The sequence below is a fragment of the Carlito syrichta genome, unplaced genomic scaffold, assembly GCF_000164805.1.
Source record: "Carlito syrichta isolate Samal-C Ts95f unplaced genomic scaffold, Tarsius_syrichta-2.0.1 Scaffold309333, whole genome shotgun sequence".
NCBI lineage: Eukaryota > Metazoa > Chordata > Mammalia > Primates > Tarsiidae > Carlito > Carlito syrichta.
This window is the reverse complement of record NW_007253429.1, coordinates 346495-367880: the sequence shown is the minus strand read 5'-3', so window position 1 is coordinate 367880 and position 21386 is coordinate 346495. Positions and strand designations below refer to the sequence as shown.

The 21386-nt window shown below is 41.8% G+C and overlaps 1 protein-coding gene across 1 annotated transcript in view; it reads right to left on the bottom strand.

The window, feature by feature from the left end:
• TMC2 (transmembrane channel like 2) overlaps positions 1-21386 on the bottom strand; it is a 134996-nt gene that overhangs the window by 50022 nt on the left and 63588 nt on the right. Inside the window, exons 10-11 of the mRNA XM_021717146.1 lie at positions 20773-20920; positions 18649-18837 (exon numbers count right to left, since the gene is read on the bottom strand). Coding sequence (XP_021572821.1) covers positions 18649-18837; positions 20773-20920 — 337 coding nt within the window. The remainder of the gene's footprint in view (positions 1-18648; positions 18838-20772; positions 20921-21386) is intronic.

Genomic DNA, 21386 nt, shown 5'->3' with positions numbered 1-21386 from the left:
AGGCATGGGATTACAGGCTGAGCCACCAAGCCCGGTTAACACCTAGTATTCTTAAAAGGTTAAGAAATGGGAGGCTGAGGTGAGTGGATTGCCTGAGCCAGTGGGTTTGAAACCAGCCTGGGCAACTTGGCGAGACCTCATCTCTACAATAAATCAAAAAATTAGTTGGGTGTGGTAGCGTGCGCCTATAGTTCCGGCTACTTGGAAGGCTGAGGCAGAAGGATCACCGGAGCCCAGCAGGTCGAGGCTGCAATGACCGGGAGCATGCCACTGCACTCCAGCCTGGGCGACAGAATGAGACTCTAACTCAAAAAAAAAAAAAAAAAAAAAAGGTTAAGAGATGTTAATCAAAATTCATGACTAATACTTGCAGCCTTTCACTCTTAGTTCATAGGATTGAGGCAGGGGCCCCTCTGAAAAAGCAAAAATGCAGAGGCAAAAGTCAAGAAAAAGAAAATGTTACTTCTTGTTCTTATATAAGTTGCTTTACTTCTCGTTTTAATAAGTTACCCTACTTCTTGTTTTTATATAAATTACTCCTCATTTCCTTGTGTTACCTAAGTTACTTTCTGGGTTTTTGTGCTACTCTTTTCTCAGGCTTTTCACTTGGATGAGCTACATGTTCTAACTTTTGGCGGAATTCAATCAGGATAGTGATCTTGCAAGCCAATCAGCAAATAGGACAAGCAAATGAAATAAAGTAAAACTAACCAGTGTGTAACAAGTAATACTAACTGCAGCCTCGAGCTACAAAATATACAGTCAAATGAATAATCCAAACTGTAACCTTATAAGGGAGACAAAAAGGTTACAATCTAAAGAAATAGTATGCAAGGCAATGCCTTGCTAGTTCTGGGCCCAGTCTTTGGATATGAATCAGCTGAGCCAGTGTCGGCACGAATAAACACTGTTTTCTGGCAAAGTAGCCTTGGTGTCTGGTCTCTCTCTGTAAAGATTCCTGCTATAGGATAGTTTTATTTTATCTTATTTTTTGAGTTGGTGTCTCACTCTTGACACCCAGGCTGGAGTGCAGTAGCACACTCACGGCCACCATGGTCTTGACCTGCTGGGCTCAGGCTTATCCTTCTGCCTCAGTCTTCCATGAAGCTGGAACTACAGAAGCACGTCACCACGCCCGGCTAGTTTTTCTGATTTATTGTAGAGACAAGGTCTCACCAAGTTGCCCAGAGGATAGTTTTCTTAATCGTTGTAAAATTATGTTTTCTTGTCAAAGGCAAGCATGTACCCTTTTCTTTAAGGCACTTGTGTTCTTTTTGAATGTGTCTTTTCTTTTTTTTTTTTTTTTTTTTTTGAGTTGGAGTCTCACTCTGTTGCCCAGACTGGAGTGCAGTGGCCGCTTCCGGCCACCACAGCCTCGGCCTGCTGGGCTCTGGCGATCCTTCTGCCTCAGCCTTCCAAGTAGCTGGAACTACAGGGACGCTCTACCATGCCCAGCTAATTTTTTGATTTATTGTAGAGATGAGGTCTCGTCAAGTTGCCCAGGCAGGTCTCGAACCCATGGGCTCAGGCAATCCACTCACCTTGGCCTTCCAAAGTGCTGGGATTACAGGCTGAGCCACCAAACCCGACCTGAATGTGTCTTTTCTTTCTAACAGACTTCATCTTAAAACTTTACTTTGGACTTACTCCGAGATTCCTTTCTGGGGTGAAATCAGGAACTCACAGAGCAATTACACTTCACACCACCCAGCATCACAGCAATTAGGGTGAGCCCTCACACAACAGGACTAGTGTCCTTATAAGAGAGACAGGTACGGTGGCTCATGCCTATAATTCCAGCACCTTGAGAGGAGGAGGGAAGAGGATTGCCTGAGCCTGCGAGTTTGAGACCAGCCTGGACAACTTGGCCAGACCTTGTCTCCACAATATATAAATAAAAAAATTAGCTGGGCATGGTGACACATGCCTTTGGTTCCAGCTACTTGGAAGGCCAAGGCAGAAGGATCACCTGAGCCCAGCAGGTCAAGACTGCGGTGGCCGTGAGTGTGCTAGTGCACTCCAGACTGGGTGACAGAGTGAGACTCCAACTCAAAAAAAAAAAAAAAAAGATAAAGAAACACCAGAGATCTTTCTCTTCACTGGCACACACACAGAAAAAAAGGTCATAGGAGGACTAAAGAGAAAACAGTGTACCAACAGTGATCTTGAACTCTCAGTCTCCAGAATTGTGAAAAATAAATTTCTATTGTTTAAGCCATGGAGCCTGTGGTTCCTTCTTTCTTTCTGAGTTGGAGTCTCACTTTCGCCCAAGTTGTAGTGTAGTGGCACAATCAAGGCCACTGCAGCCTTGACCTGCTGGGCTTAGGCAATCCTTCCACCTCAGTATTACAAGTAGCTGGAAGCACAGGCATGTGCCACACCTGGCTGACTGACTTGCTTGCTTATGTATTTATTTATTTATTCATTCATTCATTCATTCATTCATTTATTTTAGAGATGAGGACTCGCCAAGTTTCCCAGACTGGTCTCGAAACTCTGGGCTCAGGCAAGTCTCTCATCTCCACTTCCCAAAGTGCTGGGATTACAGGCATAAGGCACTGTACCTGGCTTCAGCCTGTGGTACTTTCTTATGGAAGCTACCTGGGGAAAAAAACCCAAATTGTTTTCGATACTCTCGACACAAATACTTTCCTCCCAGGACACTTCTAACACAAGATGTGTGGGTGTTTTCCCATACCAACCAATTCTCTGACACCAACTGGGTAACCTAAAGTTCAATTCAATTCAGACACTAGCCAGAGTTAGAACAAACTCCACAGGTTAAGAGCTCAGTCCCATAGTACCGACTGCTGCCTCCTTCAGACGCCAATCACAAGTGTTATGTTCCCAGGTTACCTACAACTTCTGTCTGACTTGGTTATAAATTAAAGAGTCTCACAAGCCCTCTCTCAGGTTTGGTCGTTTGTCACAGTGACTCAAACAATTCAGGATAGCAGTTTAATTACTAGACTATCAGTTTATTACAAAGGATTTAACTCAGAAATAGCCAGGGCATGTGCATAGGGACAGGGTATAGGGTATGTGCTTGAGGTTTCCATGCCCTTTCTGGGCTTGTTAAACCCAAATTTCAAAATCCGAGAGACCACCAAAGAGCCAGCTCTGATGCAAACACACAAGGGTCTTTATTCAGGCTCGAGTCTGGGCTCACGAACGAAGCCGACTGCGGCTTTAGGGACGAGAGCCCTGATCCAGCATGGCAAGCAGTCTTTATACACCATTACAGAGGGAGGGGAAAGAACTCTAAACTTGGTTTTACATGATTGGGTAATCTCTCCTAATGGGTACGGGAACACTTGGTATTGGTAGGTGCCTTTCGTGGGCTTCAACCTGACTGCCCGTGATTGACAGAAACCCACCCAACGGGCAGAGTGGAATGTCAGATAAGTAGGTTCATATGGTCACTGCGTATAAATTAACCTGAGCAAGCAGGCAGATTACTAGCGTCTCCAAGTCTGCTGCAAAGGAATGTCTGAAAGGGGCTTATCGCTTTAACATTTACATCCCGTGGTAAAAGCAGAAGTCAGCATGGCAATTGGGACTAACAATGCTTAACCCAAGAGTTCTAAATACAAACACTACTTAAGACATTATATAATTACACAATCAGTCGCTACCTGGCACCCGACATATGCTTAATTCTACGGGGTCTGAGGTAGGATTTAAAGTACTAAGATTTCATAAAGTACAATGAACATGAGGTAGGGATATATAAATAGTGAACTAAACACTACTTTTACAGCAAGTATGGCTTTTTAAGTTTCTTGGTTTCTTGGGTGTCTCAGGCTGACTACACTCTATGTGTTCAGTAACCTGGAAGCACTTTCAACCTGACTGTCCTTTGGGGTTTTTATGGTGACTTCATTACATAGTCATGATTGATTACATTATTACCTCATTGGCCATTGGTGGTCAACTCCATCTTCAGCCCCTCTCCCCTTGCTGGAGGTCATGGGGCTAGACTGTAGGTTTCAACCTTCAAATCATGTGGTTGGTTCCCCTGGCAACCAGCCTCCAAGCAGAACTTATCCAGGAACCCTCAGACGCTAACTGTCAGTCATTTCATTAGCATACAAAAAGACACTTCTCACTTTGGAAATTCCAAGGATTTTAGAGGCTATGAGTCAGGAAGTTGGGAGAAGGCCAATATATACATATTTTTTATTCTCTCTCAATGTTACAGTTAGTCCTAGCAGATTGATATATCATAATAGTTTGTGATTCTAATATCTCAAAATGGAGTCACTCACGTCAAAAAGCATTAAATTCACAGTGAAGTTGTTTTCCTCTCCCACAAAGTGATAAACATATATGTAATGGACTGAGGTGATAAAATAACACCTGATGCTGCCTAGTACCACTGGAGACCTGACATAAACTGATAGAGAATGAAAGGTTGGCTGAGATAATGAGAACATAATCCATCTGGGAGGATTATGAAAGCAGTTAGAACTTGGCTGTGCTCCAGAAGCCTTCCGTGAGGCTCTACCTATGAAAACACAGATTTCTGCCAATTTTGGAGTGGCTACTGCTGGGGAGAAGCTGCTATCCTTCCAGAGATAGGATGGAGACTGGACGGTGAGCCTCAACTGAAAGAACTTAGGCACCAGTAACAACTCCACACCCGTTAGAGATCAAGAGATTTATTAGAGTGGTGGCTACAGGAAAGGGTCTGTAGCCGAAGGGAGTTAGAGAGGGGGAGAGAGAGAGAGAGCTATGCAGGGAGAGGGCTGTATTTATTAGCGTAACGGGGGCAGGAAAGGGTCGTGTTAGCATTCTATTGGGAAGAGCGGAGTGGAAATAGGGTGGGCCAAAGTTGTGTTACAGTCCCATTGGGGTACAACAGGACTGATTTGTCATAGGAGGAGATTGTTGTCTCACAGATTTGAACTTTGCCCGCGTGGGAAACTGTACAGGGAGAAGCCTGAACTTAGGGCCTTTGTTGTTCTTGTGTGGCTTTATAGTGTTCAGCGCCATTTTGGGGGATGCCCTTCTGACTGTTCCCTGAGCCCTTCATCAACAGTTAAGAAGCCACGGGTAAAGGAGAGAAGCCATAAGTTTGCAATGCTAATAAACCTACAAGGACAGGACATAAGCAACATCCCCTCTCAAAACTGAAATGTTACAACTTCCAGCACAACATAAGTGACATGCCTTCCCAAGACAAGATAAGAAGGTCATAAAACTTATACCCCAGGTGTGGCACAAGCGGAAAAGGAACTTTCTTGAACTCTCTGTAACCTATCCATGCAAACAAGCTAGTTAAGACTAATGCATATAGACTGCAACTCATACATACAATTAAAATTATGGGATGGCAGGCAAGACATGCACAGTAACCTAAAATGTTGCCCCTCTCTGAGGAAGTGCATTTAACCCCAGAAATGTTTGCCAAAATTTTATCTTTTTGTACACTTTGCAAAATTGAAGCCTACTTTCTCATAGAAAAGGGTATGTAAGGCTGGGCTTGGTGGCTCAGTCTATAATCCCAGCACTTTGGGAGACCAAGGCAAGTGGATTGCCTGAGCCTGTGGGTTCGAGACCAGCCCAGGCAACTTGGTGAGACCTTATCTCTACAATAAATAAAAAATTAGCCAGGCATGGTTGTGAGCACCTGTAGTTCTGGCTACTTGGAAGGCTGAGGTGAAAGGATCACTGGATCCCAGCAGGTCAACACGGGGGTGACTGTAAGTGTGCTACTGCTGAGACTTCAAGTCAAAAAAAAAGAAAAAAGAAAAGGATATATAAGATTCTGGCTTTGTTTAACTCACTGCTCTTGAGCAACCCTCAGCTCGGCCTGTGGCAGAAAGGGGGCTGGTAGCAGTTAAAGGTATTTCCTTTTGAAAGTCAAGCAGCAAACTCTAAAGACCCACCTGGTCAGTTTTGTTTGAAAAAGCCAAATGGCCAAAGACTGATGGCTGTCATGGAAATGCAAAAGAGTACCTAATTCACAACCTTACCCGACTGCTCTCAACGCTCAACACGACTCCCCTCCTTTACCAAACAAAGGTATAAGACCTTCTTCTCCTGTTCTGGGGTGCTTGGCCTGGAAGCATTAGCCCACTGAGTCCATTAGCGTAATAAAGTTGCCACTTTCTATAATAGTCTCAGTGTCACGACCTCTCTGTCTTCCTGCTACATTATTCTGGTGCGTTGGCATATAAAGGAGAGTTCGCAGAGGGTGTGTTCCACCTCCTTTGTCATTGGGGTATGACCTCCAGGGTGACGGGAAGGGTGATCTCACCTGGCACTCAATGGACCTTCTGATCCATGGGAGGGAGGCCCCACCCAGCACACTGAGGCTTGGACCATGAAAGCACAACAGGGACCCAAGCAGCAGGGAACTGGCATGAGGACGACCATCTGACGGAAAGGACAGAAAGACCACCCAACAAAAGGGTAGGAATAAGGGCATTTGCATAGACCTGCCAAAGGATGGCAGAAGGTGAGCTTGATCACCTCCTGGAGTCCACTAGCAATCTCCAGGCTGAAGGAAAGGACTGAAAGGCAGTGGAAGGCAACACTGTCGGAAGATGAACTCATTGACTCCTAGGATTAAGGCGGAGGGTTGAAGAATGTGCTGTGTGATTGTGTGTGAATGAGATGGACAGTGGGAGGGCTCCGCATAAAGTTAGTCTGTGTTGGGGGTGTACCAACCTGCCAATTGCTAAGAAGCGTCTGAAGTATCTTTGCGAGGAGTATGGCTGGAGGGTGATGAAGCAGATGTTTCCCATGCCCCTCATTCTCTTGTTTGTGTGTGTCTGTCGTTTTGAATCTGCTGAGGAGCTGGTTGGGTTATTGTGCTTTGTTTGATGGGACATGTCGTCTTTTAAAAACTTGATTGGCACATGTTTCTTTATGTCATTTTATGTTTCCTTCTCTTTATTTGTGTGGTGTTTCTCCCAACCCGTTGGCACTGTTAAAATTCCTGCCTTTTGTTGTTAAGGTTGTGGGAAAATTGCCTGCTGCATATGTGAAGTGCTACTGGTTATCTTGAATTCTTTCCCAGGACCATACCCCACCCCCCATTGGGAGCCAGTCTTGGAGGTCCACCTGATTGACAGGGTCCTAGTGGGCCAAAGACCCTGGGCTGCAAGGCAAGCCTGGGAAGTTGAGGCCCTTCTGTCTTCCACCTGTTCTGTTGATACGGCTGAAGAATTCTGTGCAGTCGTGGAAGAAGAAAATGGTATGTTTATGTGAAGTACTCACAGCTAACCTGGAATGTCATGGTTCATTTTTCCATTACCCACTATGCTGTTTGGCCTTTTCTAACATATGGAAGGGTTAAACTCTGAAGCACATCAAGAATGCTTTCTTTCACTTGGTTATAAGTTACTAGATATTGCTTGAGTAATAAATGATATAAGTATATTCACTCCTTATTTGATCTAGAATTATGTAGTTTAGTGTTAAGGTTAAGTGTTAAGTGTTAAAGGCATAAGGTTTTCTAGAAGCACAGGTTTATAGTAGGTTCATTATGAATTCATTATAAGTTCTAACACTTATCTAGGAGTTATGTAGGTGACTTATAACACTGTTTTCACAGATTGAGGATGAAGATTAATCGTTAAGGCTTTTACTTAATTCAATAGTTAACATTCCAAGTTAACGTTTATATAGTGTGTTTTCACTGAATTCATAATATACTAATTGGTTACTTTTATGATAAATTAACTAAATGCAGAGAGCAACCTTGGGAGCCTGGGAAACATCACTAAAAGCTTCTTTTGAGTTTTCTTTAGAAATAAATACTGCGGGATAAGAGAAAAGTAACAAAGACACCTGGACAAGAGAGGTGATTACGAAGCTTTGAAGATCATAGAAGCCCCAAAAAGAAAACTCCTGATACATGGAGAAATGTGCACTTGGAAACTTTCTTGAGACATTTCAAGAACTGTAATTTGGGACTTTGGACTAAAACTATCATTCTTGGCTTTATGAAAAAGACTTATTGACTAAAAGCAGATAGTGTTCTTGGCTTGTTTGTAGCTTCTAAGACCCTAGATGGTGGTAACTTTTAAAAAAATAATGTACGTGAAGGAATTTTCTTCGTCTTGCCCCTTTACGAATGTTATAAAAGCTTTCAGTTAACTAACATTAAATGTCATCTGTCCTGCAGGCCTCTGGCCTGCAAGCAGGTGTCCAAGTGTATTATTTTTGTTTTTTGCCTATCCTATCTCTCCTTCAGGAAATCCCACAGCCAGCGGGAGTAGGACCCCCGCACCCCCTCCTTAGCCTGTGTTCTCCTTCATAAATTCTGAAGGCATTCATTCTAATCCACCTGTAAAGAAACATATGCTATTTAGCCTTTTGCCAACTCAGTGCAAGTTAATGCTAGCCTTGGAGAAAATAATTTTGTAAACTTTCTTTGGCAACTAAGGGACTGAATAGACTGTTCTTGTTTTCAAATGCTAAAAGCCAGGTTTGTTGAAAGTAAGTTTGTTTCTAAAGGTTTAGGCCTTGCCTAAGATCGTAATCAACTGCTTATCCCTGTAAAACTGTTGGGAAGTCTCTTAGAGTCGGGTAATGTATGCTAAGTCCCTACTTTATATTGTAATGCTAGATAACACTACTGCTTGCTTTTTTGGCTATGCCTGACTAGCACACCTCTTACAAGACTGGTAAAGCTTTAAATGCTGAATACTTTGCAGGACTTAATTAGGCATGGGAACTGGCCATTCCCACCTGATTAAGTCACCTTGTAAGCTTGGTACTTCACCTAAGGGACAGGTCAAATACTAGGCACACTTTGAGAGGCATAGAGTGGGACCTGATCACTCTCATTTAATTGTCCACATCAATTTTGCCTGCTCATAATTAGGAATCAGTAGAAACAGATCATTTTACATCACGTGGTCTGTTCACTCTAAAGGTTTTGTACCAGGCCATTTTGTAGGCATCATTTGAAAGTCATAGAACAACAACAACAACAAAAAAACAAGGCTTCAAGGAGGGCTGAGAACACTCAGCTTGGAAGAAGTCATCAGGGTCCCAGGGATACCTGGCATTGCTGGTTATAGCTTTATTTAGTTATTTGTTTGTTTTAGAATTCTCCTTTGAGGAATAAATTGCAAATGTTCAAAACAAAATTTGGGTTTTCAAGAAATGTGACCAAGAAAATGTGTAATAATCTGTATCCTCAGGCACTCCAATGGGACAGATCTTAAATAATCAAAGCAAATTAAAATTACGTGGTTTAAAATTTAAAAATAATAATAATAAGTGCACTATTAAAATCAAATTTGAACTCACTACAAGTTAGCAGATAATAAGATTTGAAAAGAAGCAAAACTCTCTGGCATTTAAATTTACTTTGTAGACCTAAAAAAAAAAAAATGGTCAAAAGTTCTGTATGCAGAGGCATTTAAAAAAAATTTATGTCACTACTTTGCAAGCAAGATTGTATCCTATAGAATATTAAATATCCAACTCCAGAGGCTTGACCCAGGACTATGAATACCAAACTCCCAATTATAGAAAGCATCTGAAGTTCTTAGAAACTGAAACATTAAAAGAGAGGGAAAAAAAGGGAGAAGAACTCCAAAATGAGCACCAGCCAGAGGAAAGGTAAACAAACCTACTGGTAGTTGCCACTAAAGGCAACGCTCCAGTCACCCAAAAGAGGTCTGATAAGGATAAACCTGCTAAGGGGGATGGTATCAGCTGCTATAAATGTGGTCTATCTGGGCACTTAAAGTATAGTTGTTATTTTTTTGAGTTGGAGTCTCACTCTGTCGCCCAGACTGGAGTGCAGTGGCCGCTCCCAGCCACTGCAGCCTCGACCTGCTGGGCTCCGGCGATCCTTCTGCCTCAGCCTTCCAAGTAGCCAGAATTACAGGCATGCACTACCATGCCCAGATGATTTTTTTATTTATTGTAGAGATGTGATCTCGCCGCCCAGGTGGGTCTCGAACCTGCAGGCTCAGGCAATCCACTCACCTCAGCCTCCCAAAGGTGCGGGATTACAGGCTGAGCCACCGAGACTGGCTCTACAGTTGTTCTTGATGGCCTCAGCTCCTAGGACCTTGTCCAACATCAGGACTAAAAAGCCACTGAAAGAGATGGTGCGGCCTCTCCCAAAGGGGGAAAACACCTAGCTCGGTAAGAGTGGCCATTAATTGAAGGGAAAGGGGCACGGCCCAGCCCAGCACTCTGTTTGCCGTCACCCCAGAGAATCCTTGGGTCTCTATGAATATGACTTGGGTCCAAATTAATTTCTTAATTAATACTGAGACTAAGTTTTAAGCCCTTGTGCTCATACTGAACTTCTTTCTCTAGTGGGAGTTAAAGGTGTTTCAAAACTTAAGTGTTTTACCTAATGGTTACTAAAAGGTAAATTCAAATTATAACTGTAAAAGTTTATCTATAAATAAATAAAAAGGAAAGCAAAACGTAAAGGAAAAATATAAAAAGGTTGTTGGTGTACAAATAAGGTTTTAGTAAAAAAAAGAAATATAAGAGAAAAGATATTTTTATCTAAAAAAGAAATCTTATATGGTAAATTTCTGTCCTATAATAAAGTAAATAGTTATCTAAGAGTTTTTAAAAAGGGGGTAGAGAACAAAAATAAAATGTTATAAGCATGCCAAAAATGGTATGAGGAAAGTTTATGAAAAAAATATATACAAAAGAAATTCTATAACCAATCTAGGCATAATAAAGTCTTTTCTGGATGCAAGTCTATAAACATTTTCGAATTTCTCTTCAAATTTTATATAAAATTTACTTGAGTGCCTACTTCAAATTATAGTCTAAAACAATCTGTCAGGCTACCATTATAGTCCAGAAATACATTAAAAACTCCAAAGGCTTGTACTTGTAATAAAGCCACAGAGATTAAAATTTATCATTTAAGTTATGCTAATAACTTCGGACCTTGTAGCTTTTGTACAAAAGGTAATCAGCCACTACCTAAAATTGTCAAATATATGCCTGACTTTATTCCTTTTATTGAGCCAGAATCCAGTAATTTCATGCCCACATAATGGTCATGCAAGAATTCTAGCCAGTGCCTGCAAACAATGCCATGGCTGAAACAAATCTGGATGCCTCAAGTCAGACAGGGAGAGATTTTCGATCTCTGGCTAGGCAGGACTGCTCCCATTATCAGCTCTGAAGAAATTACAGAAGATGGGCCTTCACCCCTTAGCACCCCAAATGATTATGGGATCGAAAAATCTCTAAAGAATAAATAATTGAGGCAGGATAGCTAGTACAGGCTAGACATAAATAAATTTCCTATAGGTAGGCGTTCAAACGTTAGAAGGCGTTCAAATGTTTCTACTTCAGGGCGAGTGGCAACCTATCCCACCCCTTGGCAAATCCAGGGAAAACTCCATCAAATGTAGAACTAGGACAGTACAATCTTTCAATTTGCGGTTTAGCATAATAATCACTAGAAATCCCTTGGAGATACGAATAAACTGAACATAAGTATTTGGTATTGCATTGCTCAGGATCCAAGTCAGTCCCTAAAATGGAATTTGTTAAACCTTTGAAATTGTTTAACAGTAGGCCTTCTTCCTACACCTCTGAAGGAAAGGGAACCACAAACATAAATGCTCATAAGAAAATGTGTTGTCCACTTGGGACAAATTTTAATCACAGTTTATAAGCTTACTTCCCTAGAAACTTCCTGGACCATGAAAAACTCAAACATCCCAGGGGAGTAAATGCTGCTAAAAATTGAAGAAAGGAAGGACTCAACCAGCAACTGTAAGAAAAGAGAAAATGACCCTAAGGGTGGCCCTGTTCCTATACTAGTCTATGGAATTTAAATACCTAACTTCTCTATCATGACGAAACCCCTCTATGAAGCCTCAAAGGGGGGTGAACAGGAGCCACTGCTATGGGAAAAGGCCCAGAAACAGGCCTTTGAATAATTAAACAGGCTTCTCACCTTTGCCTTTTAAAATTCTTTATGGGCAGCCACCCCCTCTTGTTAAGGGCATACAGGGAGACTTGAAGGAATTAGAAAGTCTTACCCTAAAACAGCAAATGCAAGCCTTAGGTTCAGTCCTAAATACCATCCATTGTCAAGTCAGAGAACGATTGCCAATTAGTTTAATTACCGATGCCCATTATTTTAAGCCAGGCGATATGGTATGGGTAAAAGAATGGAATGTACAACCTCTAAAGCCCCTCTGGAGGGGGCCATTTACTGTTCTTTTATATAACAGAATTAAGCCAGCCTTCCAGGACTCGGAGTGCACCGCAGATTTGGCAACAACCCTTAAGCTGATCCTCTGGAAAGTCACCGAGCCCAATAGAGGTCCCGAAACAAATTTCTCCAACACTGCTCTAGAAGCCTGAGAATATTTCAGCCCTGCTTCAGTCACACACTGGAGGCTGACTGATCAACACATGGCAGAAGATTAAGGATTCAGCTTAAGAACTCAGCAGACATTACTGCTAAGCCATTGTTTTGCTTTGTCAACCTTTATATTTGCCAAACTGTTTGTCATTTTAATTGCTGTAAAACTAACTTTATTTGCTATAGAATCAACAGAGTTGTCCCTATTGAACATGTTAGGAAAGGGTCTCACTAGCATTTCCATTCTTTCTTATAATAGGAAGTGTTCTTGTGCTTTTATTTATTTCTGCCTACTTTGGGTATTTATTGCTTCCCTCATACACCCAGCATGTATGTGTATAGAAACTATCTGGCCAGATGTAAGAGTTTTTCATTGTTATTCATCCCAGCCAGAAGTTTGTTCTGGTGGCCAACAAGGCCTGTTTGGTATTGGGCATCTGCTTATGCAACTAAATCTTCTCAGTGTACTAAAGGGCTATTTTGGACATATGAAAAGGTTGCATATGCCCAGCTCCCAGCATTATGGAAAGGCACATGTACCATAGGAATAATCCAGCCAGGATTTTTCCTTCTGCCTAACCCAAGAGGGGGTGAACTGGGCATTCCCCTTTATGAAGGCCTCAAAGCATGAGATGCTCGATCCCTCAACCAAGTTCCTAATACAGGAGGAACCCAGGTTTGGAAAAATGACAAATGGCCACCCCAGAGAATTATAAATACTTATGACCCAGCCACATGGGCACAAGATGGGAGTCAGAAATACTGCACGCCTATATATAAGCTAAATCGCATTATCAGGTTACAGACTGTCTTGGTAGTTATAACTAATCAAACAGCCACGGTTTTTGAGCTTGTTGCTCAGCAACAAGCCCAAATGCATACAGCTATTTATCAAAACAACTCAGCTTTAAACTACTGACTAGCAGAAAAAGAAGAAGTATGTGGTAAATTTAATAGCTCTAACTGTTGTTTGCAAATAGATAGAAATAGTTATAACTGATATAGCCACCAATGTTAAAAAGCTTGCCCATGTCCTGGTACAAAAATGGCAAGGCATAAAAAGTGGTAATTGGTTTGAAAACATGGTTTTGGGTCTGGGAGAATTTGAGTATATTATTGGATCTGTAGTCCTATTGGTGGGATCCTGTCTTATCCTCCCTTGCATAGCCTCAATAATTATGAACACCATTTCTACGTTTGTGGAAACAGTTGTTGAACAAAAAACTGTGGCCCATATAATGTTAATGCATCAGATTAAGGATGATGATGCTCTAGACCCATAAGAGGTTGAGCATCAAAGGGGAGAATGTGGCAGAAAGGGGGCTGCTAGCAGTTAAAGGTGTTTCCTTTTGGGAGTCAAGCAGCAAACTCTAAAGACCCACCAGGCCGGTTTTATTTGAAAAAGCCAAACGGCCAAACACTGACAGCTCTCATGAAAATGCAAAAGAGTACCTAATTCACAACCTTACCTGACTGCTCTCCTTATCAGTTTACAACCCCTACTCGCCCTGCATTTCCTGGAGACCATTTGCTCTTTGAAAGATCTGATTTTGCTGAGCACAACCTTGTAAATTCCAAAGAAAATGTGTAATCACTCAACACGATCACTCTTCCTTACCTAAACAAAGGCATAAAACCCCTCTTCTCCTGTTCTGGGGGGCTTGGCCTGGAAGCATTAGCCTGCTGAGTCCGCTGGTGCAATAGAGTTGCCACTTCCTCTAACAGTTTAGGTGTCATGACCTCTCTGTCTTCCCGCTACAGGTCCACCCCTCTCTTTGGAGTGTACTGTCACCTTTCACGTTTTGCTAAATAAGCTACTCTGCTTTTTACCCTCTTGTCCGATTCTTTGTTCACGGCACCAAGAACCTGGTCACCACCAACGGGTCTTCAGTCACCCTGCAACATCCCTGCTGACTGCTCTGAAAGACTTCCAGACTCACTTGGCTCCTCACTGGCACATTGATCTCCTGAGCCATCATGGTGGTGCGGCACCCTCCTTTTATGACTGTTTGTGTGTTGAATATTAGTGATCAGTGATGTGTGAAGGCCTGTGAATTTGAGCATTGCTCAATGGCTACTGAGTCGTTGTGAAATCTTTCATCTTTAGATGGAGGCAGCACATCAAGATCTCACCAACCTAAAGAACACAACACAGACTAACACCTTCGTGGGATGGAACCAGAGCACAAATACAAGTGATTGAAAAGTTGGTGGTTAGCTCGGCATTGATACTCTCCTTATAGTTCTGTCACAGGTTTTCACTTAGAATTTATCTTGGAAGTCTCCCACCGGGGTTTCAGGTCCTCAGTGTTTTTAGGGTATGCTCTTTCTCTTTCTTTCTTTCTTTCTTTCTTTCTTTCTTTCTTTCTTTCTTTCTTTCTTTCTTTCTTTCTTTCTTTCTTTCTTTCTTTCTTTCTTTCTTTCTCTCTTTCTCTCTTTTTCTCTTTCTCTCTTTCTCTCTTTCTCTCTTTCTCTCTTTCTCTCTTTCTCTCTTTCTCTCTTTCTTTCTTTCAAGTTGGAATCTCACTCTGTCACCCAGGTTAGAGTGCAGTGGTATACTTACGGTCACCGCAACCTCAATCTGCTGGGCTTAGGCGATCCTTCTGCCTCAGCCTTCCAAGTAGCTGGAACTACATGCTTTTTCTTTAAATCAGCATTTTTAGTGCTTTCAACTGGTTACCTGTGAGGACTAAATCTGACCTTTTTGCTCCCTTATTCAGATTCCTAACTAAGAGGCTTGGAGACTCATGGCTGATAAGGACTCATCAGGTGGGGTTTCATTAACCTATTACACTATATACTAAGGTTTGTTTTCCATTCTGACTCTGGCATAACATAACAAATAAGGAAGGAAATAAAAGTATTTTATGGTCCTGAGAAGCCATCTCTTGGGGACTCTCAACTTAGGGAACCTTATAAGATGCTTATCTATCCTCTCTGAAGTCTGTTACTTATAGGATGTCATCCACTTATCAAAAAATCTAGAGTCTTTCGGCCCCTTTAGCGCATCAAAGCATCTCCTCTACTGATTTCCAAAATCTCATAGAGAGGAACTACAAGTTACCAGTCAAGAAATTTTTTGATTGCCTACTCCAATGTGTGTAAAGGTGTCTCCAACTTGGAATTTAAATGAGCAGAAAGGAAACATACAGACCTATTAAAAAGTGGGCAAAACACGTTACTAGACAATTCTCAAAAGAAGACATATGAACAACCAACAGATGCATGAAAAAATGCTCAGTCTCACTAATCATCAGAGGAATACACATCAAAACCACACTGAGATACCACCTAACTCCAGTAAGGATAGCCATCATAAATAAATCAAAATACAACAGATGCCGGCGAGAGTACAGAGAAAAGGGAACACTTCTACACTGTTGGTGGGAGTGCAAACTAGTTCAACCTCTATGGAACACAATGTGGAGATTTTTTAAAGAACTAGAAACTGACCTTCCATATGACCCAACAATCCTGCTCCTGTGAATATACCTGCCAAAATTCAAATCATCCTACAAAAAAGATACTTACACAGCATATTTATCACAGCACTATTCACAATAGCAAAAACATGAAACCAACCCTTCTACCTGTCAAAAGTAGAATAGATAAAGAAAATGTGGTACATATACATGATGGAGTATTACGCAGCCATAAAGAAGGACAAAATTATAGACATCCCAGCAAATTAGATGGATTTAGAGTCCATCACACTCAGTGATCCATCACAGAAACAAAGAACTGAATACCACATGTTCTCACTCATAAATGGGTCCTGAACATTTGTCACAATACTGCAAGAGAGGGATCAGCAGTAATGTGACACTGCTAAGGAAGGAGGGGCATGTAACATCACTAAGTGTACTTGATCCTAAACCAAGGAAAGTGAGGACTAGTTGGAGGCCCAAACCTCACCTGCAGTGTAGACTACTTATGTATCGAATCCTGACTTGCAGCCCACATCTTATAAAAAATAAATTAAAAAAAAAAGAAATATTTGAATCCACCTAGACCTATAAGCACCCACTTGGAAATGTCCCTCCTTCTTGGGTCAAACCAATGAAAAACCTCACCTGTATTGATTTATGGTTGTGTAACTTCTGCTGCACTAAAATTATATATAACCAAGCCACCATTCAACCACAGTGGGCACGTGTTTTGGAATAAACCATCTTAAGATATTTTACAGAGTTTGGCATCTTTTTGTCAACACTTGCTCCAAGTAACCTAGGCTACCATTAGCAGAAACCACTAGCCCCATCCTTTTATATTAAAGCTTTCTGTGTCCTGATGTTTTAGATGAATTAATCATAAATAACATGTAGATTTTAAATAATTGGATCTAATAATTATTGTCTTTAAACTGTAGCATCAAATCCACTTATATGTATCATAATCACTGATATATTCAGATTTAAATCTGACTTTGTGCTTCATATTTGCCCTATCAGTTTCATATTTCTTTTTAAAAATCCTTTCTTGCTTTGTTGAGGGAGACAGATACTTTCTTTTTTATTTTCTTTTTTTTCTTTGAATCAGACTCTCACTCTGTCTCACTCAGACTGAAGTGCAGTGGCACACTCACGGCCTCCACAGCCTCGACCTGCTAGGCTCAAGTGATCCTTCTGCCTCAGCCTTCCAAGTAGCTGGAACCACAGGCATGCACCACTATGCCCGGTTAATTTTTTGATTTACTGAAGAGAAAAGATCTTGCCAGGTTGCCCAGGCTGGTCTTGAACCTGTGGATGCAGGCAATCCTCTTGCCTCAGTCTCCCAAAGTACTAGGATTACAGGCATGAGCCACTGCACCCGGTGGACAGATACTTTCCTATAAATAATTTAGTTAGTTCATGATTCTGTGGAGTAGCATTTTTTTCCCCTGGGCTTAGCTGGGTGGTTCTTCTATTGGCTTCACCTGGATTCATTCATGTATTTGTGGTCAACTGAGTTGATGGTTTCATTTACATATCTGGTGGTTGACTGGCTACCAGCTAGGGTGATAACTGAATGACATGTCTCTCATCATTCAGTATGGTAGCCAGATATTGTTCACATGATGGTGGTTTCAGGGTTTTCAAGATCAGTAAAAGAGCAAGTGGCAATACACAAGCACTTTGAAAATCTCTGCTTCTTTCATGGTTGCTATTGTTTCATTGGCTAAAGCAAGTCACATGGCCAAGCCAAGCTGGATTCAAGGGATGGGGAAACGGATTCTACCTCTTCATGAATGTGCATATGAGGATAGAAAGAATTTGTAGTTTTTTTATTTTAAGGATTTGTTAGTATTTAGTGAACCTCCTTCTATGTGACTTCAAGTCACCAGGACACAGATCCCCACACCCCACATCCCTAATCTTCTCAGCTCTTCTGCTAAAGCATTTGATCTTCACAGAGACAGGCTGCTTTGGGAACTTTTCCTTTCTCAGAATTTTGTAGTAGACCTATCACACCACATCAATGATGGGAGCAGCTCCAGTCTTTATTTTAGCAGTATTCACCTGTGTCTGCTCACTGATCAAATTCCACAATTTATCAAGGTTGACAGTTGGGGAGAAGCTCTGGTTTCTTTTTAAGTGGTAACGCCTCATCCCAACTTTTCCAAAGTAAACTGGGTGATATTTGTAGAAGCTGATACTGTGGTGATGTATGCCATCAATATTACCACAGCCTCCTGGATTCCTCTGGTGTTTGTTGATAAGGCTATGGATCATGTGGACTGGAAGTTTCTGGGTCTTCCTCAGTCTGGATGGCATGGCGGTGGCCAAGGTGAAAGAGTGTAGCCATTTTTGCAAACTACCACAGGTGTCAAATTTCCAAAAGAGATTTATGGATTCAATGTAATCACAATAAAACCTTAATGTGTTTTCTCATGAAGCTCAATGAGGAAACTCACTCAACTATATATCAAGATACATTATAAAGGCATAGTATATCAGTGTGTTATTTGTGCAGGAATAGACAAATAGGAATAGTAAGAACAGCCCAGAATCTCACCCATGCATTAACAGACGCTTGATTTGTAATGTATGGCACTGCAGAGCTGTAAGGGAGGGATCATCTTTTTAGTAAATGGTGTTGGACAACTGTCTATTGAGTTCTCCATACTGATTAAAATCCAGTTAATCTAGTTAGAAAAGCCAGCCTTCCAAAGCCTAATAACAGGTGACCCTGTTCAAGGTGTTCAGGCTACTTGACCGGAAAGGGATGTAATTTCCCTTTTTAAAACTAGTCCTCTAATTCTTTCAATTGTTAGCCGAATGGCATAAGAACCAGAGTATTTGCCTTAACCTTCATTTCATCAGAGACACCCTTCTTACCTCATTCCTTTCATACCAGCTGACATTCTGCATCTTGGAGAATTCCTGGGATCGCTTTACCACAAAATAAATGAGGTACCCGCTTCCACACAAACAGCAGATGATGAGAAAGTTGGCCAGGACACGGAGAAATCTTGTCAGATGGATGTTTTCTTCTTTGTTACTCTCCTGTTCATCCACTATTGATTCCTTAATGTGTGAAAATGAGATGTCAGAGCAGCAACCAACAGGAACAGTGGCTGTTGAGTCCCTGAGAATGCTACTTTCTATATTTCCATAAATGAGATAATACAGAGATGGTGCTGCAATGCCCTGTGCCCTAAGAAGAATTAGTCATTTTCTTTAAGAAAATATACTTTATTGTTGTTGCCATTTTGGTACATAGAAGAAAAACTTAGGTTTATTGAATACTCACCATGTGCTTTATTTATTTGAGGTTTCTTCACTTCTTTCAGCAATCTTTAATGTTTTTTTAGAATAGTGGTCTTGTTCATTATTTTGGTTAGATTTATCCCTAAGAATTGTATGTTTTTGATACTATTGTAAATAGAATTAAAAATGATTTTTGAATTGTTTCTGCTAGTATATAAAAATATAATTGAATTTTTTTTTCTTCAAGTTGCAGTCTCACTTTTGTCACCCAGGCTGGAGTGCAGTGGCACAATCACGGCTCACCACAGTCTCAACCTCCTGGGCGCCAGGTGATCCACTCTCCTCAGTCTCCCAGGTAGCTAGGGCTACAGACATGCACCACCATGCCCGACTAAATTGTGGATTTTTTGTAGAGATGAGGTCTCGCTATGCTGCCCAGGCTAGTCTTGAATTCCTGGACTCAAGCAATACTCCCACGTCAGCTTTTCAAAGTATTGGGATTATAGGCATGAGCCACTGTGTCCAGCTAGTAACTCTTTCTAAAGACACACTTATAGTATGAGGTAGAACCAGTATGGAAAATGAGGTTTCCTAGACACCAAAGTCTTAACTCACATAATTCTCACAACTGCCTTGTTATGTAAGTGTATTACATCTGTTTTTAAGAGACAAAGGAGAAGTCTTTCTCCTTCTCAAATGTTCAAAGTACTTCATAGACATTGATCTGCTTTGTCCTTCTCTGATAGGCCTAGAGGAAGTGTCAAAGCCCCTATCAACTCCCACCCTGACCTTGGATGCAGGTGGCCATAAGCCCCCCATTGCTGTGAGAAGGAGACAGAGTCAGGTCTCTGCTCCATGCACAGCCAAGCTCACAGGGCTCTGGAGTTCATGTAATGTAGTGAATGGCTGAATTCAATCTCTTTGTCTGGTGAGTGTCTCTGCCATCTTCAGGCCTCAGTCACTGGGCAACAGGAAGGACAGGGAAAGAGCAGAGGGACGAAGAGAACCATGCACAGTTGTGGAAAGCTGACCTCTGCTAGGTCCTGGGGGAAAGAACCTGGCTGATTGGACAGGAGAAATACTGAGCCATCAAGAACAGGGATAGTTTTTACAGTCATGGGGGAAAAATACAACGAGCAGTGCCTGGTGTCACAGCTTTGGCCTTCATTCATTTGCTTCCTATTTGGTTTGTTATTTTTGTATGAATTACAGTTTTGTGGGCCAACTTACATCTTTTTTGAGAACAAATCTATGAGATAATTATGTGCAGGTTATAAGAAACGTAGAGTTGATTTATTTATTCCCACTCTCCCAAACTAGAGTTCTCAACTCTTTCTGGGTGTTCTAATCACTTAGGGAGATTTTTAAAAACCAGTGGCAGGTCAATTACATCAGAATCTCTTTTGGTGGGGCCCAGGAGACATTTAAAGCTTCTTAGAAGATTCTAGCATGCAGAGAACTGCTTGCCTCAAATAAACCTTTCCAATTCCTCCAGCAGAAAGCTGTTCCTTGAGGAAACAGGCAGAACCAGATCTCAGCATCCAGAATTCTCTGCCATATTAAGAAACAAGTGGTGGGTTCCAGCCACGAGCATTCTTTCTTATGGGCTTGAGAACTGGGCTTGCACTCTGGGGAAGATCTGCCACAAATTATTTGGGGATCTTATTTCCAAACCCTAGTTGGGAGAAGTCTTCCAATGATCAAGGGGCCCAGAGTTCTCCTGGCAAGTGGGAACTGCTCTGGGATGACTACCTTGAAGCTGGTGGTAATGGAGGCATATTTGTTGTCGGCCGTCTCTGAGTTCCCGATCAGGTAGTCCCAGCTGGTGAACATCTTGAAGCTGAATGTGAAGTTATCACTCTCCCCATCACTTGTGCTTCCCTGAGTATTGCTGGCCATCCTGCAGGGCACACACCTCTGTTGTGATGCCTGTCCTGTTTCTGCTGTATCACCCCAAGGGAATGTGGCTTGAGCCAGTCTTGGGCACAGGGAGCAGATGAACAGGCAGCTGATATTCAATGAGGGAACAAGCCAGACAGGGACTTGAGCCAAGACAGCTTTGATGATAGCCAGGGCACCTTTCCCCCCTCAAATTCAGAGTCCCCTGCAAGCACACATAGTTTCAGTTGGGCAATAAGAAGTCTGCAGGATACAGGAGAGTTGACCATGTTTTCCCCCCTTACACCTGATTTCCTGTGACTTGATGCATTTGCAAATGCAGTTTGAGAACCCTTTATTGGGACTCTGTTCTCAAAGAGGAGCACCCCCTTCTAAGTCATATATTTTCTTGGATAGAACACATATTTTTTTTCTGATATAAACCCAGAAAATCTGAGGCAGTTGAGCCTACCATCAAATCATGTACA